Consider the following 14,719-nt stretch of genomic DNA (forward strand, 5'->3'; position numbering starts at 1 on the left):
TCACCCGCTGTGGAGACGGCACGTGTCCAAAGTTGAGGCGCCCTGTCACTCAGGACAGGTGGGCAGGAAGGCTCTGCGTCGGTCTCTGTGAAGGAGATGAGCTGAGAAGTCAGTTCTGAAATGTTTGAGATCCTTCTCTGGGAGTTGCCACCAACTGACCTCCCTCTGGTACCTACTGTGCTCAGGGGTCCACCTAATAGAACAGAATTCATTCAAACTCTCAGGATTTGGGATTTTTGGCCCCTCTAACCATACTTGGTCTGAGATTTATTTTTGCATATTTGATCACTAGGATTTTGCATAATAAATTAGAGTGTAGCTTGAATTCTGGACAGATGGTTAAAGTATCCAAGAACACGCCCCATACTGAGGTCCTCGTGCACATTTGCGTTCAGGTGATGGGCGTGCAGCTGTCTCGTCAGCATCGCCAGGCAGGGGCCCTACACCCCCTGGGGAGCACCTGGGTCACCTTGCTCCCCTCTAGAGATCTCTCTCACCCTGGAAATGGACCATGTGTTTAAATAAACTTGAATTTGTAGTTTTATCTACTTTAGACTCCTTTTTGTTCTGTCCCCTTTTCAGCCAACCCAGATTGCTGATGTTGTGAAACATGTTGAGATTCTGGGCTGAAAGGCATCAGATCCTCCAGGCCACAGCCATTGAAAACAGTGGAATGTGGTTATTATTTAGGTGATTTTCAAAACCGTACCTCAGATGACATTAATTTGCATGAGTCTGTCCGGACATTGCTGAGCTCCCAGAGGATTAGGGCTTTGAGGGGATAGAGTTTGAGATGGCCCCTGGGACTCTGAGAGGGGACGTCCGTGGAGACATCCACACGCCCCAAGACAGACAGAGGAAGGAAAGCTCTGCCAGAACTAAGAAAATGAGCGTCACCTGGAACCACGGGCCGCCATGTCCCTCCCCCGACAGCTTGACAAGTATGTCCTGGCATTGACAAACATTTGCCCCATCGAGACAGGCGGCTGTAAAGGGTCCTGCAGCCTGGGAAGGATGAAGCTGTCTTCATCTACCACCATCTGAGTGCATCAGCTCTGTGCCTGCTCTGATCAAAGCCTAGACAACCCCAAGTCCATTCTGTCCCACCCCAGTTAAGCTCTAGGCAGTGAGTGACTCCAGGCCTGGTCCCTGGAGGGGCTGAAGTGCAGGGAAACGCGCACCCGTTGCCCGGCAAGCCTCATGACCCTACCCACTGATGCTCTTAGGCCTCAGTTTCCCCAAACCCTGAAGGAAGCAGCCAACACCGACAAACTAATCGTTTTTGTTGTTCTGTTTATACACACGTGTGTACACTTTGGGCCTAACTAGTAACCTGTAACTATGGAAACGGAGGCTGCCAGCACAGCTGTGAGGACACAGACACAGGCCCCATGTGTGGCTGCCACCAGAAGTACGCCCTCCACTCAGACGGTCGCACATGCATCGGTAAGTAGGCACCTCTGCCGCACACCACCCTTGCACCCCCCCCACCTCCCATGCGTGCACCAGCAGGGCCAGCACCCTGCCACATCCGGGTTCCCTGGAAGGAAGCTTCAGGGAAACAAGGAAAGGCAAGCCCATGGCAATGGTGGGGATGGCCGGCACCCCTGGGGAAGCTTTCTGGGGAGGCTTCTCTGGGCCCGCAGCCCCCAGGACTAGGCTCTTCTGCTTCGTGTTCCCTGGCGACTCCTGACGTGTGTTCCCTAGCAGCGGGGGTTCTGCACGTCCTCGTCCTGGAAGTGAGGGGTGGCCCCAGGCAGAGGGTGTGTGGGGAGAAGGGAGGTGTACACACCTAAGACCTTCTGTTCCAGAAGCCCAGGTGTTTCCTCCCTTGATATGGAAAACAGCCAGATTCAGGTAACTGCACACAGCCACGTTAGTCATGGGAGCTGCCCACGGCCGTCTGGAAAACCGAGAGGTTTCCTCAGAACTCTGCTTTCAGTGGTCACTGACTAAACTCCAGGGGAGATGGACAGTGTGGGCCCTGCGTGGGTGTGGCGTTTTCACTGCTGGTCTCTTGGAGCTGCCAAGCCCCTGCTGGCCTTTCTCCCCAACCTGAAGTCCGCTCTTCCCGCCGCTGCCCCAGCCCGTCTCTCACCTGTCAGATGGAGTCTTGATCTGAGTCTCCGTCACCTCCTTCCTCCTGGTCCCTATTTCCAAGAGGAAGCTTGAATATTTGTGATTATTTCATGCCATAATCACTAGTAGGTTTTTTTTCTCCCATTTAAAAATAACAGCAAATTTTTTAACTGAGAAAGGGTGGAGTTTCAAAGTTGGTGCCAGAGTTCAACCCTCCCTGTGCTGGCAAACTTTAGAAACCCAACACAAGTCAGTTATTTTTTTAGGCCCCATTTCTTATTGTCAATCTGGAAGACACTTCTTGAGGGAGACTCGGGGGACAGGAAAGGATTGGTCGCAGACAGAAGCCCGTGAGGCCAGGGTGTGCCCCCCCACTCTGTCCCCCAGGACGCTACTCCTTTGGGTCTCAGGGAGCAGGGCCTGGGCGGGTGCCAGGCTGTCACCTCTGTAGTCCGGGGCTGTCATCACGGGTTCTGCTGCCTGCGGTGGCTCTCCCTTCCTCTGTGTGGTCTCTTCTTTCAGACAACCATTTTATATTTCATTTTTATCTCATTTATCTTGCTTTTCTGGTGATGGTCCCTGATTGCCTGTCTTGTCTGATAACTGACGTTCATTAATTATTTTCAGAGCCAAAAGCCAAACCAAACCAACCAACCAATTGAAAAAGAATTAAAAGCCAAACCCGGTCTCAAACCAGTGTCTCTATTGCAGCCTGATCCCGTCTAGAACCTCCTCTCCTCCTGCCTCTCTCCCTCCACTGTCCGGCCTGGGACTCTCCCAGGCCACCCAGCCTCCCTCCTGTCTCGTCTGCTCGAGGTCTCCCGCAGGGTTTGCCACCTCTGCTGGAGCCGACTCTGCGGCCACAGGGGCAGTGCAAAGAGCTGCCGGGCCAGACACACCCAGCCTTTGTCTAACACATCTTGTCTCGTCCACCGAATCATCCTTTCTTCCTTTTTTATTTTTCGATGTCTACTGCATGTAAAGGCCCCTGCTTGGATCTCCTTTCTAAAGTAACTTCCCCAGCCCCACCTTCCCTCCCCTCTCATTAGAAATCACCTTCCTTACCCGGCCCCTGCTGCTGCTACTACTTCCACTCCTGGCCAGGAAGAGATGCCTTCACCTGCCTTCGCCCACTGTTCATCCGTGTCCTCCTTGGGAACGAATGTCTCCACACATTTCCCTCTGAGCAAAGAAAATCAACCCAGCTAACCTCACCTGCCCCTCCACAGGAAGCCTCTTGGCATAGCCAGGATGCTCCCTGGCCCACTCGGGGCCGCTTGTCCCCTGCATGCTCCTAAAATAAGCGATCCCTCTTTGCGTCCCCTTGTTGAGCACTTGAATGTTTAGCCCTAGTCCTCTATAGACAAGCAGGCAACCAGCGCTGCCCAAATCGATCCCGTGGTTTTTCTGTCTATTCTATTGGATCCATTGTGTGTGTGTGTGTGTGTGTGTGTGTGTGTGTGTGTGTGTGTCTCCTATGTTTTGTTCTTAATTTTGCATGAGTGTTGACACCCCTTCACATCCCTGTGACAGAGCCTCTGCTGTCTCAGTGCATCCATCACCGGACCTTGTGGCCCTGTCCCCTTGTCCTGTGCCTTGTCCTGTGCCTGCCTCTCCAGCCTGAGCCACGGGGGTCTGTAATCACTTGTGTCTCCGTAAAGCACCATAAAGCACCATGGTGGTGCTTTCTGCCTCTGTGGCTCTCTGCAGACAGGTCCTGTCTGCCCTGACCTCAGCCTCCTCCTCTGTCTGCTTGCCCATGGGCCCTGAGTCCCCTCTGTGTCCCAGGTCACTTTGTGGTCATTCCTCCTTTCCTGCACGTCCCCCCGCCCCCGCCCTCGCTGCCTTTCTGCTTTGCCCTGAACACCCCCACCTTGGAGGTTCCTGGGATTAGCCCCTTGGCGAGGCTGCCGAGCTGGCCGGCATGTGGTGTTGGCTTTGCGTGCACCACGCCGAGAGGCTGACTGTCTTGGGCCGCGGGAAGTGGGCTGTCATTAACCACTGGCTCCGTGTTTGTCCCTTACTTGTGTTTTAGAGAAGGATGAGGCTGCAATTGAGCGCTCTCAGTTCAATGCCACGTCAGTAGCTGATGTGGACAAGCGGGTGAAACGGCGGCTACTCATGGGTAACACTTTTCTTCCACTTCCTTTGTCGTACTTGCACGTGTGTGTGTGCGCACGTGTGTGTGTACACGTGTGTGAGTGCACGTGTGAGCACACGTGTGTGCACATGTGTGCGTGCGTGTGTTCGCGTATGTGTGCATGTGTGTGCGCGTGTGTATGTGCGCCTGCGTGCATGTGTGCGCGTGTGTGTGCAAGTGTGTGTCTCGGGTGTGCACTGGCATGTGGACATGGGCGTGTGTGTGCTGTGTGTGGGTGTGACGTGTGCATGTGGGGGCATATGTCTGTGTTGTGGGGTGTGCCCACGTGTGTGCAGTCCCGCGTGTCGTGTGAGTGCAGGGGGCTTCACTCCAGGTGTGAACTCACTTTTTCCTTTTTAAAGTTTTTACCCTCCATCAAACACGTTTGTTCTTTGTTTGTGTGTTTGTAGCAAAGAACCCAGGGCTAGCATCCACTGGCCTGTGTGTGTAAGGAGACCTGTGCCATAAATCTCCCCCACTTGCGTAAACACCCACGTACACAGTTAGGATTCAGCAGCACTGAGACTCAGCCGCAAAAGAGGGCATTTGAGTAGACGGGTCTGGGCAGAAGAGTCCTTACCCATCTCCTCTCCTGGGAGGGAAGCTACCAGCCAGGACCTCCAGGACCTCTCAGGGAAAAAGCCACCTGCTGCTCAGGGTGTCTTGGGAAGCCTGCTGGCAGGGCTGATCAGGGACCGATGTGAGGAGAAAGAGAAGGAAGAGGAAATATCACTGCTCTTAGACAGAGCTCAATGTGTGCACAGTGGAAAACAGACTTCCTCATCTACTCGTTCTTCTCTATCAGTCAGTTCTGCTGTTCTGCTGGCCTCTGGGCTTCGCCAGCTGCCCAGGACCTCCTGAGCATAGCTGTGGTTGCCTAGGGTTGTCACGACCTTCTTAATGGCTCTCAGATAGCTCACACCAGTGTTTGCAGTGATGGAGTCAGGGAGTGCAGTCTCCATTTCTCTGAAGAAGAGACTAAGGTTCGCTGGGGTGCCCTGGCTTGCCCAAGGTCACACACCACCCTGCAGGGCTGAACTCTACCCAGAAGTCCTGACCGTGTGGGCTGTCTCAAGCATCAGGGTTGCAGGGCCATGTGAAGGTCAGAGCCTGAAGGTCCCAGAGAGGTGGCTTTGTTTCATGGCCCTCTTGTGGACCTCAGGGGGACCAAGGCATCTAGAGAGGAAGCAGGAGGGAGGTCTGGGGGCCACAGGGGATATGGCCTTGTGTGCTGCTGAGAAGGCTTCAGGCCTGCTCACTCCTTAGGGGCTTCGAGGCGCTCATGGGTCTGGCTGATGGTGCTCTATGAACCCTAAGTCCATGCTGGACAGGACAGGTGCGGCCCTCTTAGATGAAAAGAGTAAGGACCAGAGAGGTCAGAGCATTGACCTCTGGTCGCACAGGCAGACAGGGCAAGCTCAGGCTGGAAGCTAGTTCTCTGCAAATTCTCTGGACGGGTCTGTCTTGTTGACCTGGACAGTCCAGGTTGGCCTGGGAAGAGCCGGAGATGGCAGATTGGGTTGGCTTTGAGCCTCCAGCCTCAGCCACAGCCAACAGGTATGACCACTGCCCTCCAGGCAGGCATGAGTCAGTGCTATGAACTTTCTGGAAGGGTGGCTGGGGGCAGGTGGAGGGAGCCCCAGAGATGTCAGTGTTCTGAGGCCACTCTCAGGTCTCAGGGGGCCCAGGGCCCTCGGTCTTACTAGGAGAAGTGGGCAGTACCTTCTGAGGCCAGAGCTCCACAGCCAGGCAGGACCAGGAGCTGGGGCCCCTCAGATGCCCCGCAACCTTCCCAGCAAGAGGATGGGTGGTGGAAGAGGGCCGCGCTGGGTTGGCATCCTGTAAATGCGTAGTGCAGGGTGGGGAGGAGGGCCTCTGTGCTTGCGTTCAAAAATGGGAGTCAGTGGATAAAGGCCCAGAACCAGACCCCGGTGCGGGGTCAGGAGGTGAGGACAGAGGCCCTGAGAATGCAGGTAGCCTCAGCCTGGGTTTGGGAGACTGACTGAAGGAACAGATCAAGGAGATCTCTGTGCCAGACATCTGGGTGGGGACCCTCCCCTGCACCCCCACCTCTGTGATGATCAGAATCCTCCCGTACCACCCCTTAGAGCTTGTCCTGCCCCAGACAGAAGAGACTTCTCCTCCAGTTTCCTCCAACACAAAGCAAAGGGAGAGCCAATAGCCAAGGCCTCACCCCTGAACTAGGAACCAGACTCGGGCTTCTGAGGAGGGTCAGTCTGGGGCCCTCAAGTCTAGAGCACAGGTGAGCCCCTCTCTCACAAGCTCATCACTCTTAGCACCATCTCCTCTAAGAACAGCCTGTGGGGTAAAGGCACAGGATCCTGCTGGACTTCAGGCCCTAACCAGTAGCTCCTGATGAGGTGTGGCTGCCCCCACGTTGTATTAATAGAGGCACGGTATGGAAGGTAAGGGAGGTGACCGTTCCCATCCTGCCCCATGCTGGTCAGGCGCACTGGGGCATCACGTTCAGAGCCAGTCGCTACGTGGGGAGAGCAGCCCAGATGGTGAGGGGCTCAGAACTGGGTCATCCTCATCTGTTCACGCTGCCAGGATTGCTGGCCTGTGGGCGAGATCACAGGCAGTTCGTCCCAGTAGATCCTGGGCCTGTGGGCAGCCTGAGCCCCTTTTGGGGTTCTGGGAGGGGAGAAGGGTAGGACAGGCACAGGCAGAAGGAGCCAGTGATAGATGAGAAAAGTGAGACACCAAGGAGTTTCACGGCGAGGTCAGAGCCTGGACCACGTGGCTCCAGAGTCTGTGCCCTTGACTGCGCACTGGCCACAGCTTCCCACGAGAGCGGCTAGATGTTCAGACCCCCGTCCCCTGGCGGAACCTTCAAGCCAAAGTGACCATCTCTTAGAAACCACGGAGGGGAGGACACTGCGGCTCAGAGGGGCTAAGGGCCCCAGCCATGCAGCTGGGCAGGACCGAGCCGGGATTCTGGCTCCAGTGAGGGAGCGGGGTGCCCTCAGTGGGAGGCGCAGTTGTTGTAAGTCTAGAGTGTGGCTGGAGAGAGAGAATACCTCCAGCATGGCGGCCTGGGCCACTGGATTCTCAGCTGCGCCCGGCAGTTGTTCTTTGTCATAATCACCCCAGTCCCTGAGCACAGGTGAAGAACAGAGTAACTATGTTTACTTTAAAGAGGCCCCAAAATGTGGGACCAATTGTAGACTCCCATTTCAATCAGTTAAAATTGTTGGATATGCCGGTTAAAGTGATAAATTTCAATTATCTAGGAGACTTTCATGAAACATCTGGGTACCCAGCAAAGGGTGCATCATGGGAGTTTACCTCAGGCCCCCGGGATGCTGCTTGTGGCAAGGTTGTTGGGGTGCGGCGCGCCACGCTGGTCAGCTCCAGGTCCTCAGTCAAGCCCGTCTCCCTGGAGCACGCTTAGGATAGGTGCAGTATTCCGCTTCTCTTGCCGCTGCTAACAGATTCCCGCAATCTCAGTTGCTTAAGACAATGCAGGTTTATTATCTTCTGTAGGTCAGACATTTGACCTGGGTCTCACTGGGCTAAATTCAAGATGTCAGCAGGGCTGCTTCCTTCTGGAGGCCCCAGGGGTGAATCCCCTTCCTTGCCTTTCCAGCTTCTAGAGTTGCCCACGTTCCTTGTCCTGCGGCCCCTCCTCCACCTTCAGAGCCAGTAGCCTGACCCACCCCAGTCCTCACCGCTGTTTCTGACCCACCTCTGCCGCCTCCCTCGGTTACTCTCAAGGACCCCTGTGATCACGTTGGGCCCCTCCAGATAATCCAGGATAATTTCCCGTCTCGTGGTCCTTCTGCAAGAGTCCCTGCTGCCAGGTAGGGTCACAGTTTCTGGGGATTAGGATGTGGGCATTTTAAGGGGGCATTATTCTGTCTAAAACAGATGGTTCTGCTTGGGCTGAAGGAACCTCCGTTAGGGCAGAGCCCACACCTGCCCTCTTCACTGGCTGAGCCCCAGGACCACGAGCCTCCTCTGAAACCAGTCCTGAGGGTGTGGGGTGCACCCCACCCCCCTCATGGAAGCTCCACTGGCTGCCCCGGCTGTGAGCACCCACTGTCCCTCAGGCAGCCTTGGGGGTGTATCTTCAGCCCTTTCCCTCTGCCCCAGCTCTGCGGCCTCACCTCTGTAGTTTGCAAGGGACTTTCCGGGCAGCTCTCCAGTGAGTCTCCCCACAGCCCTGGGAGGCAACTTTCCCCACTTCACAGATGAAGACCCTGAGGCCCTGAGAAGGGAGGCCACATAGCCAGGGAGCAAAGCCTGAGCCAAGGTCCCAGCCCCGTGGACTCCCAAGTCCAGGGCTCCAAGTCAGGAGCGGAACAGGCCTGAGGGAGACGGCTCTGCAGGCCCAGCAGCAGTTCTGGCTGTGATGTTCCTCCTGTGGGCATGACATCAGCAGAACTCACAGCCAGCCTATTCCAGGGGTCCCACCACAACCAGGAGAGCAGCAGGGCCTGAGCTGCAGGCCAGGGAGCCCAATCTGAGTTGACACTCAGCCTGATCTCTCTCTGGGCCTTGTACTCTGCCCCGTGTTTACCTGAACCCCACAGCCACCCTGAGAGCAGTGTGAGTGTTTTAGAGATGAGGACATGGGGGCACAGAAAGGCAGCTAGGAACTCCTCCCCCCGCACCCCTGCGGCTGCTCCTCCCTGGCTACCTGACCTGCTCCACGTCGTCCGATATAGGCCCAACCTTTTCTGCCTCCTCTCTGGATCTGGCCAGGAGTGGGTGCTTGGCGATGCTTATGGAGGTCAGAGCAAAGAGGAACACTGCCCAAGAAGCAGTGCCTGGCCTGAGGGGACCTTGGGCTCCAGCGGGGACAGGGCCCCCTGAGCCTTCCCTGTCCCTCTGTACCGTTAGAGCCATCTTCATCAGTGTTCCCCAGGCCGGTGCCAGACAGAGCCTGGGAGAGTTGCAGCATCCGTGACTCCCTTGAACAGCAGACACTGCCTGGACATCTCCCAGGAGACAGGCCCAGACCTGCAGGAGCCCCCAGGCATCCCGAGGAGAGGGAAGAGGTTTGGTCTTGGAGCGAGGCCTGGGTACCAGTTCTGTCCGCTCCCTGAAAGCTATGCTTGCTCAGGCAAGTTTTTTAACTTCCCTCAGCCTGTTTCCTCAGCTGTAAAATGGCGACTGTGATGGTGTGTACTTCCTGTAGATTTGAGGATGAAAGGAGCGACTACGTAGCAGGTGCTTAGCGCGGCACCAGGCACGTAGGAAGCACTCACTGTGTGTCACCTGTGTGATGCAGTTGGGGCACGGAGGGCAAAGCACCAAAAAGGGAAGCCGCCAGGGACGGATCTGCAGGTGAGCAGGCAGGGCCGGGTGGAGTCCCAGGCTTCCCCCCGCTTTTCTCCACCCTTCTGCCCCTAGACCTGTCTCCCCAGCCATCCCGACATCCCTGTCCTGCCCGCCCTCAGCCAAGCCCTCTGGGCCGCATGGCTGTACTCAGCGCCCACGGTCCTGCTAGCAGGGGGAGAAGGGAGGAGCTTTCCCACTGGAGCTCACGGGGCTACAGCCTCATCCCTCTGAGCCCGGGTTTCCTGTCCCCCAAATGGCCATGACCTGCTTCACTCTGCCAGGCTCAAAGGAGCTGGAAGTGAGAGAAAAGTTGGAAGGGCCTGGTGCACAGGCCAGAGCTGGTAAAGGGCTGCTTATCCTGAGAAAAGCAGGCAGAGAGGCTGGAGAACTGGGAGGCCAGGGAAGACCGAGGATAGTGGAGGCCACTGTGGAAATGGTGGCTGACACAGGGGGCACACACTGTGTCCCACACTGTCCCCAGCCTCATTTAACTGTACAGCCACCCTGAGCGGCCTGGCCAATGTCACTTCTCATCAGGACATATGCATTCCTGCTTCTCCCCACTAGCTCCCCTGCACCCCGTCTGCACCTCCTCTTCTGAAGCTCCCATCTCCAGGGTCCTGGGTGTCCGTGATTTCACCAATCTATGTCCCAGCCCCCACCCCGCACATTCACCCACTCCTGGAAGCCACCTCTATCTGTTCCTCTGGCCCTGCATGCTCAGCCTTTCCTGGACTCCCTGCCTCCATGGGTCACACCCTCATCTCTCTACCCAGGTGCCATCTTGGGTGGTTCTACCTGGCAAAGGCTGCCTTTTGCTTGTCCAAACCTCACTGGACCTTCCTCCTCTCCCCTGTCCCACCACTCACCCTTCCTCCACCAGCACCCCCTGACTGGGGGCAGAAGCTAGGTCTTTGCCAGCTTGGCGCCCCCCTCAGGGCACAGCACAGGGCCTTGCCCAGAGCAGGAGCATGGGTGAGGCTAGTTGGCTCAGCACATGAATGATGGCTTCCTGGAGGAGGTGCCGGGGGATGGATGGGGCCTCAGTGCCCAGGCGGCAGGTATCCAGCTCAGAGAGAAGGCGGGCCCCGGAGCCTGGACTTGCTTGGAAGTGGGAAGGGGCTCAGGCAGGTCTGAGTGCTGGTGAGGGAGGTGATGACACGGGGCAGCTGCCCAGGACCAGTGCTCAGCAGGTGACCTGGCTGAAGGAAAGTGGGGGCAAGCCCCTCTCAAATCGTGGCCTCCCTGCCCACTGAGCTGCAGGGACTGGGCTTCTGTTACAGAAGGATCAGGTGGTCAAGCTACACCTCAGTCACTGGACTGGCTCCAAGTGTGACTGGTGTCTGGTCAGCTGGGGCCCCCAGCCAGGTTGAGTCCTGAGCCCTGCCCTCAGTTGAGTCCCTCACTGTCTCGCACGCACAGCCGGGGCTGGTAGTGGGAGATAGGTGATGGCAACTCAGCTGTGCTGAGGGCTGGAGGGTAGGTGAAGTCGCAGTGCCAGGCAGGGCTTAGTAGAGAAAAGATGAGGGCTCAGGGCATTGCGGGCCCAGATGGGAGGCTGAGGCTTAGAGAGGATGTGGCCCACCCAAGGCCACCTTGTGCGTTGGGCCCTGGCACTCTTGGGTGGCCCTACCCTTCGCCCCCCAGCTTCCTTCCCACTGTACTCCATCCCAATGGAGGTGGGGCAAACTTGACCCCCATCTGCTCCTTTTGGCCCTCAACTCTCATCTAATGTTTAAATACCCAAGAGCACATCTCACTGCCTGCCCTGGTTCCTCTCTCCTGGATTCTGGCCCAGCCTCCCTGTCTCCCTGTGAGGCCACAGCCAGAGCCCTCTTTGCTTTGGCACAAATCTGAACGGGCTCCAGCCCTGCCTTAATCCTCCCTAGGTTTCTTGGCCGCTGGTCTAAGTGGGCCCCACAGCCCCAAAGCCCTTTGAGATGCAACCTCAGTGCCCTCTGTGACCTCCTGCCATTTTTGCTAATCCAGTCCTGACCCCCGTGGCCCCCTGGCCCTGCAGGCCGACATGATAATACCGATGTCCACTGGAGCTGTAAATGGAAGGCTCCCGAGAACAGGGCACCCTCTTCACCTGCATTCTCAGGAGGAGCCCATGTGTAAAAATAGGCCCACCCGACCAGGTCCCTCTGCCACCCTGCCCGCTGGCTCCCTCTCACCCTACCTGCCTGGGGGGCGACAGCCTGCTCCTCCTGCTGGCCCTCCCCATCCAAGCTGCCCTTGCCTCTCTCTAGCTGGATCCAGCTAAGGGTGGGCCAGGTGTTGGCTGCAGGCCAAGGTTAGCCCTGACTTGACAGAGGAGTAGCAGGCAGCTCCCAGCAGCCCGCAGCTTCCTGAGGCCAGATTTCCTGGTCTGACCCAAGGAAGGTGGGTGGTTTCAGGTTGCTCACCAGGCTGTGTCATTGCTTTAAGGACCATGCATTTTGTTCTAAGAGCACAGAAATCCGTGGTTGGAGCTTCACTCCAGTCAAGTACACGGTGACTCCTTTCTGGTTATCCTGAACCAGATTCTAGAGTCAGACCCAGGTTCAGTCCTGGCTTCCCCAGTGACCAACTCCGCCAGCACCCCAGGGCCAGCTCACATCTGAGCTTCAGTTTCTCATTTACAAAGATGGCTTCTAGTCTCTAGAGAAGCTTAGCTGAGGCACTAGACAGGCTGTTCCTGGCCCCGTGTGTGGCCCGTAGCAGGCGCTCAGCCGCTTTCCATCCTTTACTTCTTCGCCATCACTGGCCATGAGCATGTCACTAGGGCACTCTGGAATGCCAGGGAGGAACAAAACCTTGACAGCAAGTCCCAGACAGTGAGACAAGAAGCCCAGAGCCAGCCTGGCATTGGTCAGTTCATAGGGGTGGACTGAGAGGAGCCCTGGAGACCTGGCAGGATTGACAGCGCCTGGTGCCTGTAACCCGGACCCCTCCAGGAGGCCCGCACAGCTCCCAGGCTGAAGCTCTGGAGAGGGAGAGGGAGAGAGCATGGACACAGGCTCCAGATGCCAGCTACCCCCTGCCCCGCCCCGATCCCCGCGAAGTCACGGTGGGGGAGGGTGGGGGTAGGGAGTGCACCACTGCTGGAGGCCCACCTGAAAGCAGAGGTTTGTACTCAGACACTGGGCACTGCCTCCTTCTGCCCCAGGTGGTTGTTTAATCTGTCCTCAGCCACGTCTCCAGGGCAGCTCGCAGAAACCCTGAGCAAGGCTTCCCTCTGTTGAGTAGCCTCCAGGCTGGGCTCTTTGTATACCCAGACATGTTCAATGTTCCCAGCAACCTGCAAGGTTTAGTGTTACAGATAAGGAAACCAAAGCTCAGGTGAAAGCAGCTCATCCGGTTCCCTCTACCCCACACCCCTCCCTGTCCAGGGGCAGGCAGGTGATAGCTCTGCCTCCCCAGGCTTTGCACAGGGCCCGGCATGAGCATGCTCAGTGAGTGTCAGCTGCTGTTTTTCAGGTCCCCAAGCCTCCCTGGGCACACACAGCTGGAGGGGCTCCCTGGTGCGCAGGAAGAGCACTGGCCCAGCTGCTTTCCAGCTGCATGCCCTCACCAGCTCCTTCCCCCTGCCGCATCTCAGTCCCCCAAACCTCCTGGGGCACGGCTGTGATGCCTTCTGTGGATGGGCCCCAGGGAGCCACCCACAGGGGAGCCCCCTTGTCTGCCCTAAGCACCCTTCACTGAGGAGCCAGGGTAGAGGTAGGAAGTGAAGGAGGCAGGGCAGGAGGAGACTGGCCGCTGGAGGCCCTGCTCCTGCCACCTGCTTTAATACGAAACGTCCCTGTCCTCCAAGGGGCACTCAGGACTCTTCAAACCAAGTAACGAGACCTCTCCTGAGGTCGGCTTGTCTTGCTCCTGGGTGGGCATCTTCTATGCACCTGGTGCCACCAGCCCTCAGGCCTCCCTGCAGGGCACTGTCCCTCCATCCCAGTGGCTTCTGCTTTCTGAGCAGGTGCAGGAACCCCCACCCACCCACTAGTCACGAGAGAAGGTGGCTTGCCACACTCCTAGAGCATCCTGGAATTGGGGCCCCGCCTGCTGCCTTGGAAGACAGTGCCACTGACAATAATTTGCCTCGCAAATTATTCCCCAAGCAGCGCAGTTCTCAGGTAGACGGTGGCCCTGAGGATGGCGCAGGCCTGTGGGCCTTTTATTTCAGGAGGGCCAGGCTGAGGTTAGCAGAGGGCCAAAACGGGCCTCAGAGTCACGGGGCTGTGTGCTAAAAAGGCAGAGTCCAGGAGACCCCAGACTGTTCCAGAGGCCTGGGTGGCCCTTGGGGATCACGGGCGTTGGGGCCCCGCAGCCTTGGATGAGAGCGGTGCTGGCTCTGGAGGAGTCTGCCGGGGCCTCCTGTCCCATGGTCTCCTTGAGAGCCGCTTCCTTGTCAGGGCTGCAGCCCTGGCCTCTGCAGTCACCCTACATCCAGCCACACTGAGCCCCACCCCACCCACGCCACCACCTGCATGCGCTGTCACCAGCGTGTCCCCAGGCAGCCCTGGGGCAGACCCAGCCGGCACCCCCTCAGCAGACCGCTCAGGATTGACCATGTGCCCAGTGGAGGTAGAGGCAGGCGGGGAGGCGTGGTCAGGACCAGGCATGGCCCTCTGCCGACGGGGTCAAGTCCCCTCCACCACTCCCTGCTGACTGTCAAGAGGCGCAAGGGAGGCCACATTCGTGGTGCCCAGCACAGCGCTGGCCATAAGCCTGCTGCACAATGCTAGTGACGGGCCACAGGGCCTCCGTGGAGTTCAGAGGGCCCCTCGGGAGATAGGCCAGCCAGGGAGATCAGGGCCATTGCGTCAGGGGCTTGCCAGGGAGCATGGCATGGCTTTTATCCCAAAGCAGTGGGAGCCATGGAGGGTTTCAGCAGCCAGCTGTGGGGAGAGGGTCAGAGGTCAGAGGTCCCCAGATCTGCCGGAAGGGCCGGCCAACGCCTCTTCACCGCAGCTTTGGTTGATTCTAGGGACGGAAGGGCAGGTGGGCCAGCTCTGATTGAGGCATCGGCAGGTTCTGGCGAGGACCCTGGGCTGCCCCCGCCATCAGGGTAGGCCACTGAGGAGAAGGGAGGAAGAAGGGATGGCAGGGCCATTGTGGGACGCTGGGCCCATGCCAGACCCACCGGATCAGAGCCTCTGCCCTGGTGAAAAGCACCTCAGCGATGTTCAGGCAGGACTCAGGGAAACCCGGGGC

At 57.7% G+C, this 14,719-nt stretch overlaps 1 protein-coding gene across 3 annotated transcripts in view; it reads left to right on the forward strand.

Moving 5' to 3' along the window:
* Positions 1-14,719, forward strand: part of SCUBE1 (signal peptide, CUB domain and EGF like domain containing 1) — a 143,347-nt gene that overhangs the window by 86,509 nt on the left and 42,119 nt on the right. For 2 of the 3 annotated variants that reach the window (XM_073006635.1, XM_073006637.1), the window contains 2 exons: positions 1,330-1,446; positions 4,115-4,204. In XM_073006635.1, coding sequence (XP_072862736.1) covers positions 1,330-1,446; positions 4,115-4,204 — 207 coding nt within the window. The remainder of the gene's footprint in view (positions 1-1,329; positions 1,447-4,114; positions 4,205-14,719) is intronic. The other variant, XM_073006636.1, reaches the window with a different exon arrangement.

The sequence above is a fragment of the Chlorocebus sabaeus genome, chromosome 19 (assembly GCF_047675955.1).
Source record: "Chlorocebus sabaeus isolate Y175 chromosome 19, mChlSab1.0.hap1, whole genome shotgun sequence".
Taxonomy (NCBI): Eukaryota; Metazoa; Chordata; class Mammalia; order Primates; family Cercopithecidae; genus Chlorocebus; species Chlorocebus sabaeus.